Source organism: Eleutherodactylus coqui, chromosome 2 (assembly GCF_035609145.1).
Source record: "Eleutherodactylus coqui strain aEleCoq1 chromosome 2, aEleCoq1.hap1, whole genome shotgun sequence".
NCBI classification, from domain to species: Eukaryota; Metazoa; Chordata; class Amphibia; order Anura; family Eleutherodactylidae; genus Eleutherodactylus; species Eleutherodactylus coqui.
The window spans coordinates 7,225,268-7,245,077 of NC_089838.1; the positions used below are offsets into that span (position 1 = coordinate 7,225,268).

General features: G+C 50.6%; 1 protein-coding gene across 1 annotated transcript in view; it reads right to left on the minus strand.

Annotated features, from left to right (window-relative positions):
- KDM7A (lysine demethylase 7A) overlaps positions 1 to 19,509 on the minus strand; it is an 85,434-nt gene extending 65,925 nt beyond the window's left edge. The window contains exon 1 of the mRNA XM_066590238.1: positions 19,383 to 19,509. Coding sequence (XP_066446335.1) covers positions 19,383 to 19,483 — 101 coding nt within the window. The 5' untranslated portion in view covers positions 19,484 to 19,509. The remainder of the gene's footprint in view (positions 1 to 19,382) is intronic.
- Between the last annotated feature and the right edge of the window lie 301 nt (positions 19,510 to 19,810).

The following is a 19,810-nucleotide window of genomic DNA, read 5'->3' on the forward strand; positions in this document are numbered from 1 at the left end:
GCATTACAAAGTGGTCTGTCACAGCCGTGGGCATGAGGTCTAAGGGTACACGCGCCCACAGCGGAACTTCCTGCTGAGATTTCTGTGCAAGTTCCACCTAAAAATAAAACGCGGCCCTGAAGACGCCCCCGCAGCGGGATGAACAGCGGGATTTTCCACGAAAATCCCACATCAAAAAACTGCGCAACGTCAATCCACATAAAAACCCGCACGTCTGAATATACCAATTTAAGCGGCATCCGCTTCTAAGTGCCATGGCCGCTGGTCAAGTGATGGCCCCGTCCCGGCATCACCTGACTGGAAGCCATGACACTTATGAATGGTGGTTTCCGGGTGAGGGCGGCTCCATGCGCTGCAGCGAGGGGCCGCTGACTGCGAGAGAAGATCCGCACCAATAGTGCATATTTTGATGCCGTTTTTGACACAGAAATGCTGGGGATTTTGACACGTATTTTCCGCTACGCGAGAAAGTAGCTTTAGGCCGGCTTCACGCGGCTGAGAAAATCTCACAAGACGCACAAATATCACATGTACATGAGCCTGATCTACACACGAGCCGCCATCATGCCGGCTGGGAGTTGTGCGGCCCCTGAGCTTCAGCTCTGCATTGACAATGGCCGCCCGATAACCGCATTATTAAATGGACATGCGTTTACACAGCAGGACAGCAACAACTGGTTCTGGAGTGTCACACTGTGATCAACGGATAAAGTTATAGCAGAGAGAGAAAAAAAAAAAAAGCAGCTTTTTACACCAGGAGCCCTTGGCAACCAATCACAGTGCAGCTTTCATATTGCCACAGCAGTTTAAGAGATGTAAGCTGAGCTCTGATTGGTTGCTACGGGTGACAAGGCCTATTCTGTGTCGCAGCAAGTAAATCCGCTTTCATTCCGCCTACACACGATCGCTGATCTAATGGCTGCCTCATCCGCACATCAGCTGTGTTTTTGCCAGGTTTAATTACCAGTTACGATCTCTTAATCGTTCGATCACAAACCAGGTCAATTTAAGCGCGTGAAGGCGCGGTGCGTCAGGGAGCGCCGTCTACCCGTTCCAAATAGTTCTTTGGATTTACTGTGTAATGCAGCCTATTGTTCCCTGTTATCAGTCAGATCGAAGAGATTTGCGCTGCCTGTTTATTTATCTCAAAAGATTATCTAGACCGCATACAACAGCGGCGAACGCTCGGCCGCGAGACGAACGCTCAGCCGCGAGACGTAGTAGGGTCCTTCCACTCGACTATCGAACGCCCCAAAGATTATCGCCAAGGATAAAGCGATTTAGGGGATTTTCATCTCCACTTTTCACAGCCAGAAGCTTTTTTATTTTCTGTCGCCATACGAGGCTCGTGTTTTACACGGCAAATTGTAGTTTTTACGAGTACCATTTTTTGGGTAGATATAACATATTGTATCACTTTCTGCCTTTTTTCCCCCTCGACACAGCATTAGGGGGGTCTTACATGAATGGATTCTAATTTCAGATTCTGCGATCGCCGTCCGCACGGACCTTCTGCGTCAAAACGCAGGCAGTGAAAAGTAAGCAGTTCCGATTTTTTCCTTCACATTCGCAGCATGCTCTATTTTGCAGCAGACGCCGAGCAGACAGCCTCCATCAAAGTCAATGGAGGCGTCCGACCCGCAGCCCGTACGCAATTAACGTTATGTATGAGCTGCAGGTACCCGCATCAGGGCTGAGCAACGGCACTAAAAACACAAAGAATGAAAAGAAAAACTGTACTGCGCTATACGTAGCGTAGACGGGGCTCACAGCTGGAGTCCGCTGCAGGCCCCCCCGCACGCAGAATCCGACCCGTTCGTGCGAACCCGGCATTAATCACTCAGCATAAATATAACAAATCATTTTCCGCAGATCAGAATGATTACAACCATGACAAAATTGGATTTTTTTTTTCTCCATGTTTGCACAATAAAACGACCTTTTTTGGAATTTTTTTTTTCCTTTCATCGTTGCATCCAAAGTCCCAGAACTTTTTCCTTTTTCCATGGACAGAGCTCTGCAGGGATGAGCTGTAGCTTTTATTGGAACCTTTTTGGGGTGTATACGGCTTTTTTCATCACTTATTGCTTTTTTTGGAGGAGCCCAGTTTGGTACGGCAGGCTTAGCCACCACTGAATTCAGCGTGAGCTTTGGTGGCAATACCAACCCGGGCCGCTGCACCACTGGCACCGGAATCAGTTGATCGGTGGAGCTGCCGAGCTGCGGACCCCCACCCCATCAAGAGGAAAAAAAAAAATCCCCAAAGTCCCAGACAATCGTAAAGCTATAGGGCTCCGCGGCTATCGGTCACCGCAAAACAGAGCAACTTCAGTATCGGAACCCTGTTGATCACCCCAATAATCCTGTAAGCGATTCCCTATCCTAAGGGTCTTGGATTAGGGGCAATATGGAGGAGATGACCAACGAGGGTTCAAAACTACACATAGATTTTCTGCCATATTGGAAAATCAGTGCAAGGCACCCCCTTTTTTTTGTGCGTTTGTCACCAGGAAATGGTGATTTATCTGGTTTTTCTATAAGGCCTCATGTCCACAGGGAAATTCAGATCCGCTGCGGATTTGGGCTAAAATTGTATTTTATTGCATGTGGGTGACACGCGGATGTGATTTTTTTCACGCGTGTATGTACGCGGATGCAATTTTTATGCTGGAGGTCTTTTGCCCACTTTACCCCACCTCCTAGTACTTTCTCCACCTCCCAGCCTTGAAATCCGCAGCGGATCTCCCGCACACATTTAATTCACATTTAATATCCGCAACGGATCTCCCGCACCCATAGAGATCAATGGGGGCCATCCGGAGCGTGATCCGCACTTAAAAACTGAGCATGGCGTGTTTTTTTTCCATGCACAGGAAAATTTTTAAATACCATCCGCGGGTATTTATCTATGTGCGGGTGTTCAATGCATCCTTACGGGGCGCGGATCTGCGTGCGGGAAAAACCCTACAGATTTTAAATTACAATTAGGCCGGCTGTGACGGGCTCCATCGCGGAATTCCGTGGCGGAGCCCGTCACGGCGCCCCACAGAGACCCACAAACTTACCTGCGGATTCAGCGTCCTCGCTCCTGCATGACGCTGCGGCGTGACGCGCCGCAGCGTCATGTGACATGCCGGCCATGTCACATAACACGCCCACCGTGTCACATGACGCGGTCGGCCGCGTCATATGACGCGGCGGCGGTAGGCGGAGAGGCGATTTCACGCCATCTTCTGCTGTGCTACAGTGGACGGACGGACGGCTTCCATTGACTGCAATGGAAGCCGTCCGCGCGTACACCTGCGGCAAATAGAACATGCCGCGGGTGAGGACGGGTGATATTGAACCTAATAGCTGCGGGAAACGCAGCGGATTTCCGCCGTGAATTACGCGGCGGAAATCCGTCCGTCGGAAGGAGCCCTTATCCCGTGGACATGAGGCCTAAAAATATATAATTATAGCATACAGGCCTGATACAATATGGCGAGCAAATTTATTTTCTGGGGTATTTTCATGGTGCTTTGTTGCATCGACTTTGAACCACGAGCCGCGTTGTGCCTCGAGTCAGCGAGTCCTTATTGTATGTGACTTATGAGGATAAGCCCCACCGAACAATAATGCATGATCAGATGGCGACCGCGACCCGTAGAGATGAGACACGCAGTAAAATATCAGAGGGCTGCGTGGTTATGGCACAGATAACATGGCGGCAGCACCAACCTCCACTAATAATTTATGAACGTCCTTATGGCAGCGTATCACATTTACATGTAGGTCTGCGTACAGTAAACGACGGCGATCAGGAAAAATGGGGGCGCCTTAACGAGGAAGGCAGAAAAGTAAAGTGGGGGATGGGCACTCATGGTACAATGACCTAAATTGCTCTCTGTCCTTCAAGGGTCTTTGATCTTCTTTTACTTAATGTCAATGCCTTGATTCAAGAGCAGAAGCAGAAGAGCCAGTTGTTCTGTAGAGGCCGGTCGATGGATCACAACGGGCTACTCAAGCTTGGCGGACATTGTGCCAGGTGCAATCAAGTGGCACGGACGCTTCTCGCTCCTTATGGTTCACTTGTCACGTCGCAACGGCCCTTAAGACTCGTTATTTTCGTGCTAAAGACACTTCTAAAGAGCACATCCCCCCTTTCCCCTAACTAAAAAGTTCTATCCCTTTCGGGAAAGTTGTGTGACAACCAACATGGCTACTATCACAACTCTCAAAGGGCTCCCACACCTAGACTTGCAAGGACTTATCACTCGCACCCTATATCGCAGCTTAACTTGTCAGGAGTCCGGGAAAGCTGGGTGGATAGGACAAGTAGTCTGGGTGGATAGGACAAGTGGATAGGGCAAATCCGCATGCGGCTGCTAATCCCGGGATTAGCCAGCCGTGTGGACGAGATTTCTGAGAAATCCGCTGTGGCTAAGCCGGCAGAAGCCACCGCTGCAGTGCGGATTTGCCAACCGCAGCATGTACAATTTTTTTTCCCCGCTGCGGCCGCTCTCTCCTCTTCGAGAGCGAGCAGCCGGGCCGCTTCAAACCCGCCGCGGGTTTTGCAGCGGCAGTTCTCCCGGCGGAAATCTTGCGGTTTTTCGCTGCAGCCAAACCGCGAGATTTACGCCAAGAATCCGCCCTGTGAGAACCCAGCCTTAGGACGCATACTTTTCTGTGGCGCAATATACACTACTGAGTATTGTCACGCAGTGTTCCTGAAAACATTCGGCAAGCACCATTCTGATCTGTTTTTTGGAGGAGACTCGCCCATTCAGGTCAATGGAGAGAAAAAGAAAAAAAAAAAAGCAATCCATGGGCGGTCCAAGAAAAATTTAGCATCTTACGAAACATCGCTAATGTGAAAGAACCCATAGGCTTCACAGACGTGATTGTAGCGCTGGCGCCTCCCTAAGCTTAAAGCCTGAATGGAAACCACTGGGACCCATCTCAGAGAAAGCATGGTCTTGTGGTTGAAGGGGATTGCCAGGACCCCCCCAAAAAATAAAAATCTAAAAAGGGTTTCGAGTGAATAAAATAATACTCCCCTATCCGTGCAGCTCCCCGCCCAGCGCCGATGCCCGTCGTACAAAGCCCGGAAGAAGTGGCAGACGGTCATGTGCCATTCATTGTGCACCCACAGGCTTCAGCGGCCATAGAAGAATCGATGCTAAAGCCTGGAGTGCCCGCTGCGGCCCCCTCCGTGACTGAGTCAAACCGCAACGTGTGTTTTTTTCTGAAATGCAGCATACACAGGGGCAATCTCTGTCCTGGGCTGACGATGCCCGGTTCAGGTGGCATGAACCTGGTGACATAATCCCTTTAAATAGGGTTATTCAGGACTTTTACTATTGATAGCCTATTCTCTGGTGGCCGCTGCTCGCTGGAAGCAGATAGCACTGTCCTTATTGCAGAGGCCAAGGCTGGTATTGTACTGAATTCAATGGAAGCTGTGCCTGCAGTACCAGCCCAGGCCACTGCAGTGTTCACAGCGCTACCTGCTTCCAGCCCGATCCACTCTGACAGCAGCTCAGCAAACAGCTGATCGGCGCAGATCCTGCCGATCATCTGCTGATGACCTATGCAGAGGTTGGTCTCACACGGCCGGATTTCAATTGCGGAATCCGACATGAAGCGCCTGCTTTCATCCGCAGAACACCGGATAAGAAGGTCCGCGCGGTCGCCGGCCGGGCTCAGAGTCGGATTCTGCCGCGGGCTCTGGCGAGACCGGCCTCAGGATCAGCCATCGGCAGTAAAAGTCACAGCCATCCCCTTTAACAACAATCCAAGGGCACGTTTTATTTTTCCTCGCTGACGCTCACTGGTGCCAATAAGGGGCTTCTGTTGTGAGATAAAAGCCAAGCCTCGTTTTCTACTCCAGTCACAGCCAAAGCAGCACTCAAACCAGACAATAGACGCTCCTGCGTCCCGGATCTCCCATTTGCTGCCACAATATAGTCTTTGGAGAAAAAAAATCTGATTAATACGACAAAATGGAAGCTTTTTTTTAACCCTTCTTTGACAACACAGGGGTTGACTGCCTAGCAACCATAGCACCGCCCTTAGCAACCAGTCTCAGATTTGCAGCTGGATTGGCGCTGGCACTAGTAATCCGATTTCTACAGGAGGGTTCAGTCATATATGACCGGGCCGAAAACCTCTTCCAACCAGAACGCCGGGAGGGACGGTCCTGCCAGCACAGCGCCGCTCGAAGGCCAACAGACTGTTGTCAGATCCATTGTGTGTCCCGGGTTCAGTCACCGAGCACATTGGGGGCCGCAGTGTGAGCCCGCCGGGCGTCCGTCCCCCGGTTGGCGCTCTGATTATCGCTCTTTTGTTAGCAGCAATTACAAATACTTCCCAACAGGCCGGCTGCAGCCCGGGGAAATGGCGCTCCGTAAACCAGGGAGTCAGAGACAATACAGGCGGCTGCGCTCCCTCAGGCGCCCGCCGTATATCACCTTCATGTCACATTCTCTATTACAGCCCTCAGTGTGACGAGCCGCGCAAGAAGTCTCATCATGTCATGGAAGCCGTCCTAAACCGGCACCAGGCCTAATCGCACGGGCAGCCTGACAGGTCTGTCAAAGCGAAGACTTCTATTGCCAATCTAGAACATTCTGATGACCCCCTGTTAATCCTCCTGGAACTGTAGGAGAACCGAGCAGCACCAGTCCCCTTGTCAGGAGCTTGTGGCCCTACTATGAAGGAAAAGTCCCTGCAGGTGACGTGAATGGCGCACCCAAGCCGTCAACTGATTCATATATTTCCAGGAGGAATAAAAGAGGAACGTCACAATGAAAAATTCTAATAGTTCCTTTTATACGGCCAACACTCAGGGCATGTGAGAGGGTCTTAAGGACTCTTCTATGTGGGCGCCACGGGCAGCGATCCACGAAGAATGCCGCTCGCTTAGCAGCCATTCTGGCATGGGGTCCTACGGGACCGTTCACACGGAGCAGACGGCCGATGATTGGGAAGCGAACGGACGTTCTCCAGCGGTCATCCGGCCGTGTAAAAGGTTCCTAAGACGCGACGCCCGAGCGCTCCTACTTCATCTGGAGCCGGACGGATGCTTCATGTCCCTCCAAGTCTAAAAAAATGGGAAAATAATTAGCAAGGGTTAAAAAGCGCTCCTTCCTGTCAGCTATAAATCAGCGGCTGTCGATGCTGTCAGCCGCTGATCTACGGTCCTGGTTCAGCGGTGGTTGAAGGAGGTAGGAAGGAAGGTGTAATCTTCCCAGAGATCAATAACCGCGCTGACAGTCGGATTTATCAAGCGATTCGTGAGCGCTTTACCGACAATTAATGCGCTGCCGGTAAAACCTATTAAAAATAGATCAATCCGTTCGTGTCCTAAAAGCTGGACCGCCGCGGAGATTAATCGGAGGCCGCACTCAAAGCATCCGGAACCTTAGGCGACATTTCCACGCGCCGTTCTCTCGCACAATCTTGTGTGTTGCGAAACGCACGGGGAACAAACCCATTGTCTTTAATCAACGCACGCGCATTTATATGTGGTTTTTCGTGCGCCAGAAAAAATAAAAAAAATTAAATATCTATAGCGCAGCACGCCCCAACTTTGGGCGTAGAAGAAACGCCCATTCTTCCCTATGGGGACAGAAAAATTAAGACCGCATCGCGCTCACACATGCATTCGAGTTTCATGTCATGCAAGTGCAAGGCGGCGAGATTTCATTCGCACAGGGAAGAACGGGCGAATTCCTCCCACGTGAAAAATCGCAAGTGCATCACAGCTGCATAAAAATTGCATGTTTCCAGGACCAATATCGCACTTGCCCATATAATGCCCCCGGAGGCCACATCTACACGGCCGATAGGGAGTTACGCCTGAGGCGCAAATCTCATCGCACGGCGCAGCGAACCGTAATCCGTGTACTGTGCAATTTACGGCAGGAAACAAGACCTGCTGCGATTTTTCTGCCTCAGCAGCTGCGAGAGAAAAATTGCCGAGAATGTGCAGATACAGAAAACACGGACGGACGTCACGCTGGCAAACACGCAGCGCAATACATGCAAGGGTCACACGAAAAAAAAAAAATGCACGTTGCTTCAGTACTTTTAACGGAAAAAAATAAAATCGCCCCACCCATGAAAACGGCACGCGAGGGCGATACATTTTTTTTGTCTCTCGTACCAAATATCGGGTGACTTTGCCCATTTTTTTCTGTCGCACCAATAAATAGAACCTTCGCAAATAACGGCTTTTATTGCAATGGAAGTTTTATGCGTCTCGCAAAGAGAATCGTCAGTGAGAAAAGGTCGCCAAAGCCGCGACGCTCGGCACTGCAGTGCGGCGGTTTATATATTTACCGCTCCAAAAACCATTGCAGAACGCCCAACTGTCAGGTGACGGAATACGCGGTATATACGGACGCATCTCGCAGCTGTATATACCGCCCAAATGAGTACTAAATACACACGCAAGAAAGACAGTCCTGAGCAAAGAATCTTAAAGGCAATGTGTCACTAGGCTTACGGGCTGAACGAGCAGGTGACCCGGCGAATCCGGGGGTGTAAGTGCTATACGTACCGCGCCGAAAGCCGCCACTCAATGCATTGAGCAGCGCTGCCAAGTAGTCTGCCCATTCTATTTAATAATGGCGGACTACTTAGCAGCAGCGGCTTTCAGCGCTCCCACCGGGAGAGGTAAGTATGACGCCCCCGGACTCAGCGGGTCACCTACCTGCAGGCTAAGTTTAGCTTATGAGGCTAAAATAGATAACAGTCCCTTAAAGCCTTTAGAAGAGGTTTGACGCTACGACTCCTTTATGTATTATTAGCCAGAGGAGCGAGCGGGGGGGAAGGGGGGTAAGGGGGCAGAACTTTTTACCTTACGGTAAATAAGGATCGTCAGCTGCCCCGCCAGGATCGAGGCCCGTTTACAAGATGGCAAGACATATAAATCATTCAAGCAAAGCCCAGACCCCGGAAACGATGCGTCCTCCTCCGATGAGCGACCGGGGATTGAATGTAACAGAAGAATTTAATTGCCCCCTCAAGTCACTGCGAAACACTTGGTTGCGAGCTCCAAGCTACCGGGAGGGGGCTACAGGCACGCAGCTGGGACCACTGCCAACACAACATACCTTGACCAAAAGCTGGCCATCAGCCGGATGTCACAGACCTAAAGCCTTAACCCAATTGTGCCAGCGATTGGCCAAGGACGTTGTGTTCTGTCCCCGTCGGGCGCACTTCCACTTCTAGACAATAGTTTCCACAAGGGACTGTGAAGTGGAACAATCTAATCAGTTCACAGCTCCCAAGTACCCGGCAGGAAACAATCTGAGCCGCTCCTCCAGCGCAGAAGCTCCCTCTCTACGGACGGTCACGACTAGGTGGCTCCTCAAAGACGTCACGACCAGTCATAATAGAGGTCTTACTCAGGAGCTCCGACAGCAACCAAGGTCAAAAGAAACTCGTGACCAACTTAAACACTGTGCAACCAGCTGAAAAGTGTCAATAGTTGTGCAAGTCCACCAGAAGATGCAATATTGTGCCCCTTACTCATGTTGGACCCTTGAAGGTCCTGCTGTAGAAGTCCCACCTGGAGGCAACGACCCAAAGCGAAACCAAGAAACAAATTCCAAGCAGCAAGAAGTTCCACAAAAAGAAGTTAGAAGCAAAGTTGTAGATGTTTCTTGGCAAGCAGCCTCCTGGCATTGTGCAGCCCTTCTTCTGTTCATTATTACATAATTTTACATCACGGAAAACATGATGCGGAGACTGAGGCCGTTGCACTGGAGGACCCGAAAAAGGGTGGACATATGCCCCACTAGCAAAAGAGGAGACAGGAGAGCCGAGCCCAGGCAGTGGGAGGGAAATCCGTTGCTGGCAACACGTTTCAGTGTTGGAGTGGCATCTTCCTTGGGCCATTTACAGTAGACAAAGGACAGCCAGCTTCCATTGCCACCCAAGGTAGAAGAGCTCCATAAACGGTCTCTGGGTGGAACCTATATATCTCCATAGACTGAGCAACCTCAATTTTCATGGTGAGGTGGTCTCCAACCTGCGGCTCTCCAGCTGTTCTGAAACTACAACTCGTAACACACCCAACAACCAATCTTTGGAGACCACCACTCTATACAGGATCTCTGTCCCACGAGCAGCCGCCTTACATTCCTTGTGTTGGACCAGATATCTCATCTGCCAGGTAGACCGCCATCTCAATATTACCCCATCCTGTGTGCCAGGGTTGGGCAAATACCAAGAGCCAAGTAGTCAACGCGCCCAGGAATATGCCGCCGGCGGTCAACTCTTGGGCCACTTACCATTGCCAGGCACCAGGAATGGTCCTAACTGGACCGATCAGTGAAAGGCCAGACAAGCGAGCCCCGATCTCATTGATCCGCGCTCGTTACGGATGGCCAGCTCTGGAATGGATTCAGACGCCAGATGGAAAAGTCCCGGGAATCATCACAGCTCCTTATTACTTGTACTGAAATGTTTTTAAACAATTCTGCACTTGAATCCCGACACCAAATCGGCAGAAATTAGACAAAACGCTTAAGCGAATGACGATTACAGGAAAAAAAAAAATCACTAACGAGAAGACTTCATCATGGAAATTAATGTGGTAGAAAAAAAAAAAAAAAAAAAAAAACACAGCCCAATAAGTAGGAGGCAGCAGGTGGGACATTATGTAAGAGCACAACCGCTGCGAGACGTAATTTTGCGAGCGCGCTAAATATTTACACAGCAATTGATTCTGAGTGTCGCTTACACAGACAATCAATGCGGAAACACACACAGCAACCGCCGCACATGAGACTCGCTGATTAGTAACCGAACCCATGCCAATCTTACACCGCCGCCGACATCCCGCCTCCTGCTCTAATCCAGGGCCGAGGACGAAGACAAAAACACCTTTCCCATTAGCAAAAACACTGTAGCCTTTTAGTAAATACATATATATTATATCCCCGCTGTAGCCCTCCTATATACGGCCTACTACATTACCAACCGCACACGGCGTCACCATCCTTGTGCCAGTATGGTCCATCAGTGCATGTGTCATCTCTGTCATACAAGTCAATTGTCATCAGAATCCAGAGCTGCATTCGTAATTCAGTTGCTTGCCATTGGAAAGGCTCAACAAAACTTTTCATCAGACAGAACCCTTGCAGTTTAGCTGAGCTCCTACACGGGCGGACAGTTATTACCTGGTGTACAGAGGGCACTTCCCAAAATATAGAGCTTCGTACAGACAGTGAATCGGTAAGCGATTTCAGCTATGAAGCTGGCAAAATCAAGAATGCAGCTGAGGACTATAATACAGGTTTTAATGAAGGATAAGTACTGTATGTATACAGTGACTCCAGCAGCAGAATAGTGAGTGCAGCTCTGGAGTATAATACAGGATGTAACTCAGGAGCAGTACAGGATAAGTAATGTATGTACACGGTGACTCCTCCAGCAGAATAGGGAGTGCAGCTCTGGGGTATAATACAGGATGTAACTCAGGGTCAGTATAGGATAAGTAATGTATGTACACAGTGACTCCAGCAGAATAGTCAGTGCAGCTCTGGGGTATAATACAGCATGTAACTCAGGAGCAGTACAGGATAAGTAATGTATGTACACAGTGACTCCACCAGCAGAATAGTGAGTGCAGCTCTGGAGTATAATACAGGATGTAACTCAGGATCAGTACAGGATAAGTAATGTATGTACACAGTGACTCCACCAGCAGAATAGTGAGTGCAGCTCTGGGGTATAATACAGGATGTAACTCAGGAGCGGTACAGGATAAGTAATGTATGTACACAGTGACTCCACCAGCAGAATAGTGAGTGCAGCTCTGGGGTATAATACAGGATGTAACTCGGGATCAGTACAGGATAAGTAATGTATGTACACAGTGACTCCACCAGCAGAATAGTGAGTGCAGCTCTGGAGGATAATACAGGATGTAACTCAGGAGCAGTACAGGATAAGTAATGTATGTACACAGTGACTCCACCAGCAGAATAGTGAATGCAGCTCTGGAGTATAATACGGGATGTAACTCAGGATCAGTACAGGATAAGTAATGTATGTACACAGTGACTCCACCAGCAGAATAATGAGTGCAGCTCTGGAGTATAATACAGGATGTAACTGAGGATCAGTACATGATAAGTAATGTATGTACACAATGACTCCACCAGCAGAATAGTGAGTGCAGCTCTGGGGTATAGTACAGTATAAGTAATGTATGTACACAGTGACTCCACCAGCAGAATAGTGAGTGCAGCTCTGGAGTATAATACGGGATGTAACTCAGGGTCAGTGCAGGATAAGTAATGTATGTACACAGTGACTCCACCAGCAGCAGAATAGTGAGTGCAGCTCTGGAGTATAATACAGGATGTAACTCAGGAGCAGTACAGTATAAGTAATGTATGTACACAGTGACTTCACCAGCAGAATAGTCAGTGCAACTCTGGAGTATAATACAGGATGTAACTCAGGATCAGTAATGTATGTACACAGTGACTCCACCAGCAGAATAGTGAGTGCAGCTCTGGAGTATAATACAGGATGTAACTCAGGATCAGTACAGGATAAGTAATGTATGTACACAGTGACTCCACCAGCAGAATAGTGAATGCAGCTCTGGAGTATAATACAGGATGTAACTCAGGATCCGTACAGGATAAGTAATGTATGTACACAGTGACTCCACCAGCAGAATAGTGAGTGCAGCTCTGGGGTATAATACAGGATGTAACTCAGGATCAGTGCAGGATAAGTAATGTATGTACACAGTGACTCCACCAGCAGAATAGTGAGTGCAGCTCTGGAGTATAATACAGGATGTAACTCAGGATCAGTACAGGATAAGTAATGTATGTACACAGTGACTCCACCAGCAGAATAGTGAGTGCAGCTCTGGGGTATAATACAGGATGTAACTCAGGATCAGTACAGGATAAGTAATGTATGTACACAGTGACTCCACCAGCAGAATAGTGAGTGCAGCTCTGGAGTATAATACAGGATAAGTAATGTATGTACACAGTGACTCAACTTTTTATGTAGAATAATTCTAAATATAAACTATAAATTAATGGTAAACTGACGACTTTTTTTCTGGGCCCAACAAACCTTTAGTATCTCTGTGGTGACGCTCGTCATCCATCTTAATTGCAGCGTCTTAAATACCTGAATTTTATCATGGCACCCCAAGGACAATGCGCTCCAATCTCCAGGATTGAGGTTTTACAGCGATTTTTTCCTTTTTGTTGACTGACAATAGAAGCTACTGTAATTCTACGGATCAATTCATGCTGGATTATCCCCTTCTGCAACATCAAAGGCAGCCCCTTATCTCCTCCACACACAAACCCATGACTACAATACCTTCCTGGATACCCAGGGCTACTAGTCAGTCCCAAATAAGAGGGCACGCTGGGTACGGCTGGGAGGAGGGCGGCGGGCGGCAGGATGAGCGGTAGGATGCAATTGAAGGCACAAAACACGGCCGGTAGATATATATCCCGGAGTCCGTCTCCTCTCTGCAGTCGTAGATTCTGCATTTCTTCTAAAAGGTACATTTCCCTTAAAGGGATCGTCGAGGGTTAGAAAAACATGGCTGCTTTCTTCCAATTATAATATCAGTGCAGGTGACACGTGTGGTCCCAGCTGATTGCTGGGGCTTAAAGGGGTTTTCCAGTACCAGACAACATCCCTTTAATAGGGTTCCCTGTAAGCAGCATTTACCCCTCTGCCAGGATCCAGCGCTGCAGCCCCGCTCTGGTCCCGGTGATTGTTGTGACAGCCAATCTCACAGGAAGTCAGGTGACCGCTGCAGCGTCACCTTCCCGCACCCCTGGCATCACAAAGAGCAGCGACTCCGGCAGCCCCTGACTGGCTGCAGCGGTCACCTGACTTCCTGTGATGTCAGCTGTCACAACAATCACCGGGACCAGAGCGGGGCTGCAGTGCTGGATCCTGGCGGCGGTGGAGAGACAAGTACAGCTCACTTCATTATTTTACTATAATGGGCCCTATTAAAGGGATGTCGTCCTGTAGCCCGACAACCCCTTGAAGCAGTCAGAAGTAATCAGCTGATCATCAGTGCGCTCACATTTAGGGCGAGCGTTCGCAGGTAGCAGCCATCGCAGCAATGCTGCTTCCAAATTGATTGTTAAAAGGGGTTTTCCCCATATTGACATTTATTTCCAATCCACGGGGGTCGCTGGGACCCGCAGCGCACCGGAATGCTCCATGCAAATAGAGCGCCGTTTTTCATGTTCGACCTCCGCTCCATACACTACTTTAGGACAGAGGACGATTGCTGAGTGCGTTGCGCTCCGTCCGCCCCATAGAAGCAAATGGAGCGGCGGGCAATTATCTGTGCTCCTGCGCCATTTTTAAGGGGCATTCAGGTTTACCAGTCTCCGAATCGTTGGGGGTCTCAGCAGTCCGACCCCAAGTGATCAACTCGGGGCACAAAGTGGCTTGCAAGTAGCCGGAACCAACATCTCAGTTGGACTTACTCCCCGCAGGTCGCAGCTACCTAGGAGTCGTAATGCGACCACCATTGGCCTCTATGAGATCTCAGAGCCATACGGTCATCTCTAGGCGCCTGGCCAGGGTCGTCGTGTAGCCCCGAGTTTTGGGCTGGTACAAGCAACCCTTTTAAATGGGTCTGACCTTCCATCAGAGCAAACACCACATATCCGGCATCCAAAAGTTCCCGTACGTTATGTCAGCCGTAAAGTAATAACGAGGCAGAATAAAACCCTTTTTACGAATTAATGAATTTCCAACCTCATGGAAATATACCCGGACTTGTGAAATGCGGCGCAGACATCCATCATCAGCGTCCCAGGCATTGCCAGCATGCACCATAAAGCGTTCTCATCAAAATCCACTTTTCAGTCTTAAATCTGTAGCACCGCCTCGGCGTCTGCCAACGGAGCGGAGTCAATAACACATCTGATAGAACGAGAAACTTCCCGTCACACCAGAGCAATTCTGCTGTCAAAGCATCCGAGCATACGTCGTTCAGAGCGCCCGGGGCGGAGGGGAATAAATTACTACATGCACAAGGATGGAAAACAGAGAAGAAGGGCAACGATGACCTGGGCCATGCCTACCAACCGAGATATGGGTGCAAGGTAACAGGTTGTAGTGGTGAAGAAATTTCACCCAACACACAAACCCATACCAGGTCCCGGGTGAAGAGTGCCGGCCCTTGCCAAGTCCCCGGGGAGACGGGTGCAAGAAAAAGTCTTTGGGTCGTGGAGACCATAGAAAGTAGCGCAACGTTAGCATGGTCAACGGATAATCCTTCCAACTGAAGAACCTCTGCCCGGGCTCCTGGGGATTCACACCAGGCCCTGCCAGGGCAACGGGGAGACGTGCCAGACCTCTACCAAGACTTCTGCAAAAAAAAAATCAGCTACTGCCAAATTTCTTTCCCTGCTGCAGAAGACTTTGTGCCACTATACCTACTAACAATGGCCCCTGGGAAAAGGTGACGGCTCTTCCCCGGGAAGAGGAGATGGCTTTGGGTGCAAGGAAACATGTTTGAGTCGGAGAGACCACTGAAAGCAGGACTATGTTGGCATAAGCAAAAGTTGGCATGGTCAATGAGTATGAAACCTTGCCACGACCCCCCAGGGAGGAGAGAGAGGCCACTGCCAGGGACTCCAAGGAGGTGTGCTGGCTGTGGGTTCAAGGAACTGAGTTTATGTCATGGAGACTATTGAAAGCAGGACAAAGCTGGCATGGGCACAAGTTGGTAATGTCAATAGATAATGCCAGCAGGGCCCCCTGGGGAGTCTCACCAGCCCCAGCCAAAGCACAGGGGAGATACGCCAGCCCCCTACCAAAATGTATGAAGGAACTTCAGCCGCTGCCAACAATTTTTTACCTGCTGCCAAAGATTTTGTGCCACCATGCCCCTGCCAAGCCTTACCACAGGAGGCACAACACCCTTGCCAGGACCCCGTTTACCTCCCCAGGGAGGCGCGCTGGCTATGGGTGCAAGAAATTGCGTTTGTGCAGTGAAGGCCATTTAATATTGCACAAAGTGGCACGAGCAAAAGTTGGCATTGTCAACAGATACCGTGTCAGTCACTGCCAACGGGGACCCCTGGGGAGGCAGCCGGCGAATTGCGTTTGAGTCGCGGAGATCACTGAATGTAGCACAAAGCTGGCATAGTCAATGGATAATTTTCACCGTGCCAGCCACTGCCAGCAGGGGCCTCCCAAGAGAGCAGTGGCATCAAGAACACCCCCTCCACCCGGGGAGACACGCCAGCCAGCTATAGGTGCAAGAAAACGTGTATGGTGCAGACCCTTGCAAGCAGCGCAATGTTGGCACTGTCAAGGGGTAGTTCTTCCAGCACATGCGCCCCTGCCAGGGCCCTGGGGGGGGGGAGGCGACGGGCCAAAACTTTTGCAAGAAACTCAGCCACTGCCAAAACTTTTACATGTCACTGCCAAAGCTCTTCTGCGCCTCTCCGGCTGGAGCTCAACCAACTCCCCGTCCGCGTGACATCCCCGTTCAGCACAAGATCAGAGAGGGAAACACAAGCCGCAGATCGCCGCTCTTATCCCCAGCGCCAAAACTAAAAACTCAAGACCGCGCCAGGGATACGTCCCGTCCCTCCATTATGTAACATCGCATTCCTTCCGTGCTCAAAACACAAACACAATAGGTCAAACCGGCAGCAGGCGAACGTCACGGAAGAGGAAAACAGCAGCATTGTCACAGCGGGCCTGCAATGGACCCTTGCGGACACCAGGGGCAGCGGCGTGCACTCCTGTTTTGTTTAAAGGGGAGGATTTAAATGTCCTCACAGCCATGCTGTCAATCAGCGGCTCCCCTTACAATCACAGCCTCCCTCCTCCCCCGGCGTCTGAGCAAATACCCCCGGCCCGATGTCTGAAAACAAAGCTGCGAGGCGAGCGGAGCAAAACAACAAGCCACACAATAAAAGCAGAAACACGAGCGACAGCCGCAATAACGAGCACAACCTGCGCTGCTGCCCGCCGTGCGGCCGGCTCCGACGCCTCCTTTGTCTAAGTGACCACAAACCAGCACTGCAGACATATAGATCCTATAGGTCCCAGACGGGACGGCTCCCCGCGCCGCACGTCCCATCCGCAGCGTCCCCAGCGACCGCAAAGTTCCCAAGTGATCCGACATCACAAGTCATTACATAACAAAGACCCCCGGAGAGAAGCGCGCCGTGACGGCGGGCGACGGTGGGCGACCGCGACTTATGGTCTGCGGCTGGAGGGTAAAGCCATCGGAAGCCGCGTTCCAACAGGGCGACATCTTGCTTGTCACCTCATGGTAAGGTGCAACGTAAAGGTCACAAAGCACATGTCGTACCGCAGCGGCGGCGGCGCCCACGCCGACCACTCACACAACTCCTGCTCCGTACTGACAGCGGGGGCAGGGGAGTCACTGCAGCTTATACCATTCTATCGGAGGGGGTTATGGTTAACGATCGCTGGGAAAACTCCATTTAGGGGTCACCTATAACCCCGACTTTTGCCTTTAGGGGAAACTCGCTAGTCACTGGGCATTCACTATAAGTCGGGGTGCTAGAGGGGCCCCCCAAAGACATTATTTTTCAGGGGAGCACTTACTTCCTAAACACATCGTTACTTTATGAAACTTAGTTAAATATTGGGGGGCGTTGAAATGTCAGTTTTGGGGGGCAGATGCAGGACCGCTCTAAGGGGTTTATGAGAGGTCACTAGTTTTTGGGGAGCAGATGCAGGACCACTTTTTAAGGGGGTCACCAGTAACTAGAGATGTTACTTTTTAGGGGGCTTCTTAAACGTAAAAGCGACTTTTGGGGTCGACATGTCACCATCTTGAGGAGTTGAGTAGCGACTTCCCCCATGTCTTTAATTTGGGGGTCACTACACGTCAGACGGGAAACTATTTTTGGGGGTCAAATGTCATCATTACATAAAGAGGCAAAGCAGGTCGTTACTTTTGAGGGTATTTTAAGGGTCGACACAAGGATACTTTTTGGGGTACGTCTAGACAACGGTTGTGGGGGTCAATGATTTAAATAAGTCGATTTTGGGGGTAACAGTCAGATGGTGAATGACTTTTAGGGGCGGGCCCATCATCACAACGGGGGGGTGAGCCATTGCATTTGGGGCGGAACTATAGACATAATGATGAAGCATTTAGGGGTGCGATGACAACGAACCCAGTCAACAGCTTTTAGGGGGCAATGACAAGCATTCCTCCGATCTTGGGGTAACATTAAGTCAGATTGTCAGCTACTTTTGGGGGCATCGATCATCATGACAGAGGGTGACGGCCAGGCCAACACTTTTGGGGGACACTACTGTTGGTGAAAGCATAAGAATACTTTTAGGGGTACAATGTCAGGGCAGCAGTTTTTGGGGTGCAGCTATAATATAGGAGAATGGAGCAGGTCACCCGTCACCATGATATGGGGGTGCAAACTAGGTCATTAGGTCACTGCTTTTGAGGGGCACTATAGGCGCAGACATAATGAGGGTACATTTGCAGGGCAACAGTTTTGGGGGGGCAACTACCTCAACCGGGTCAACACTTTCAGGGGGCAATGATTTAAGCAGGTTTTCCGATTTTGGGGAAACAAACTTCGATTGTGATCTACTTTTGAGGTACACAACATGGGGGGGGACGACCAGGTTACCGCTTATGGGGGACATAACTATAAGCAGAGACATAACAGTTTAAGGGGTTCAGATAACAGATTTGGGGGGGGCGAACGTAATCACAGGCATGAGCGGTGGTCAGCGATTCCGGACACTTTTTTTTGGGGGGGGGGGGGGGGGGGGGAAAGCGACAACAATCACAACATTAATGAACGGCATGGTTAGCACTTTCGGGGGCGCAATCACAAGAAGAGGCGTAATGATACTTTTTGGGGGTGCAACCTCCAGATAACCATTTTGGGGTGCACCGATCATCACGACGTGGGCGAACGAACTAAGTCGCAGCTTTCGGGCAGGACAAGTGCAGACGTAAGGATATGTTTGGGGGTGCACCATCGGGACAAGTTTTGGGGACCACCTACAACCGCAGGGCGCTGCTTCCAGGTGGCACAACTATCTGCACCGACGGGATGAGACTTTTCGGGGTCCCATGTTCGGACAAGTTTGGGGGCACACTGTGACATTACTTTCAGGGGTCTGGACTCTTCCCAGCACCTCCATAAGGCAGTAACTTTTGGGGTGCAGGGAGCAATGCCCCCCCATCCAGTGCCCACAGGAGGTGGGTGCTCTCTCTGTGCCAGCCTGGGCCCGGACTTCTCATTAGCTCTAAGACCACCTTATTGTTATTGCCCTCCTCGCCGTCCCCTCCGCTCCCAGCAGCCCCCGAGCCCCCCGCAGCTGCTGCAGCGCCTCCTCACCTGCTGTGGAACCAGTCCTTGCAGATGTCGCACTCGATCATGAACCGGCTCACATCGTACGGCTGCCGGCAGACACAGTAGACGGGAGCCGCTCCGGCCATCTTTAAAATCCACTCTCCAGCCCAGACATCACACACACAGCACGGAGCGGGGGAGGCGAGCACTGCGCAGGCGCCAGCGGGCCCCAGCCACCCCGCCTCTCGGCACAGACACACACACTCTGCCCTAGCTCCTGCACTCTCATTGGACGAGGCGGCCCACAGGGGGCGTGGCCGCTCGCCAGCCTCAAAGCAAATAGCCGAGAAGGAATCATCGCTGATGGACGGAAGGAGCCGAAAGCTTCCGGAAATTGCCGAGCACGATGACATCTTCATTTAAAGGGATAAGGAGCAGTAATTGTGAATGGAGAGAAGGGACAGAAACGCCGA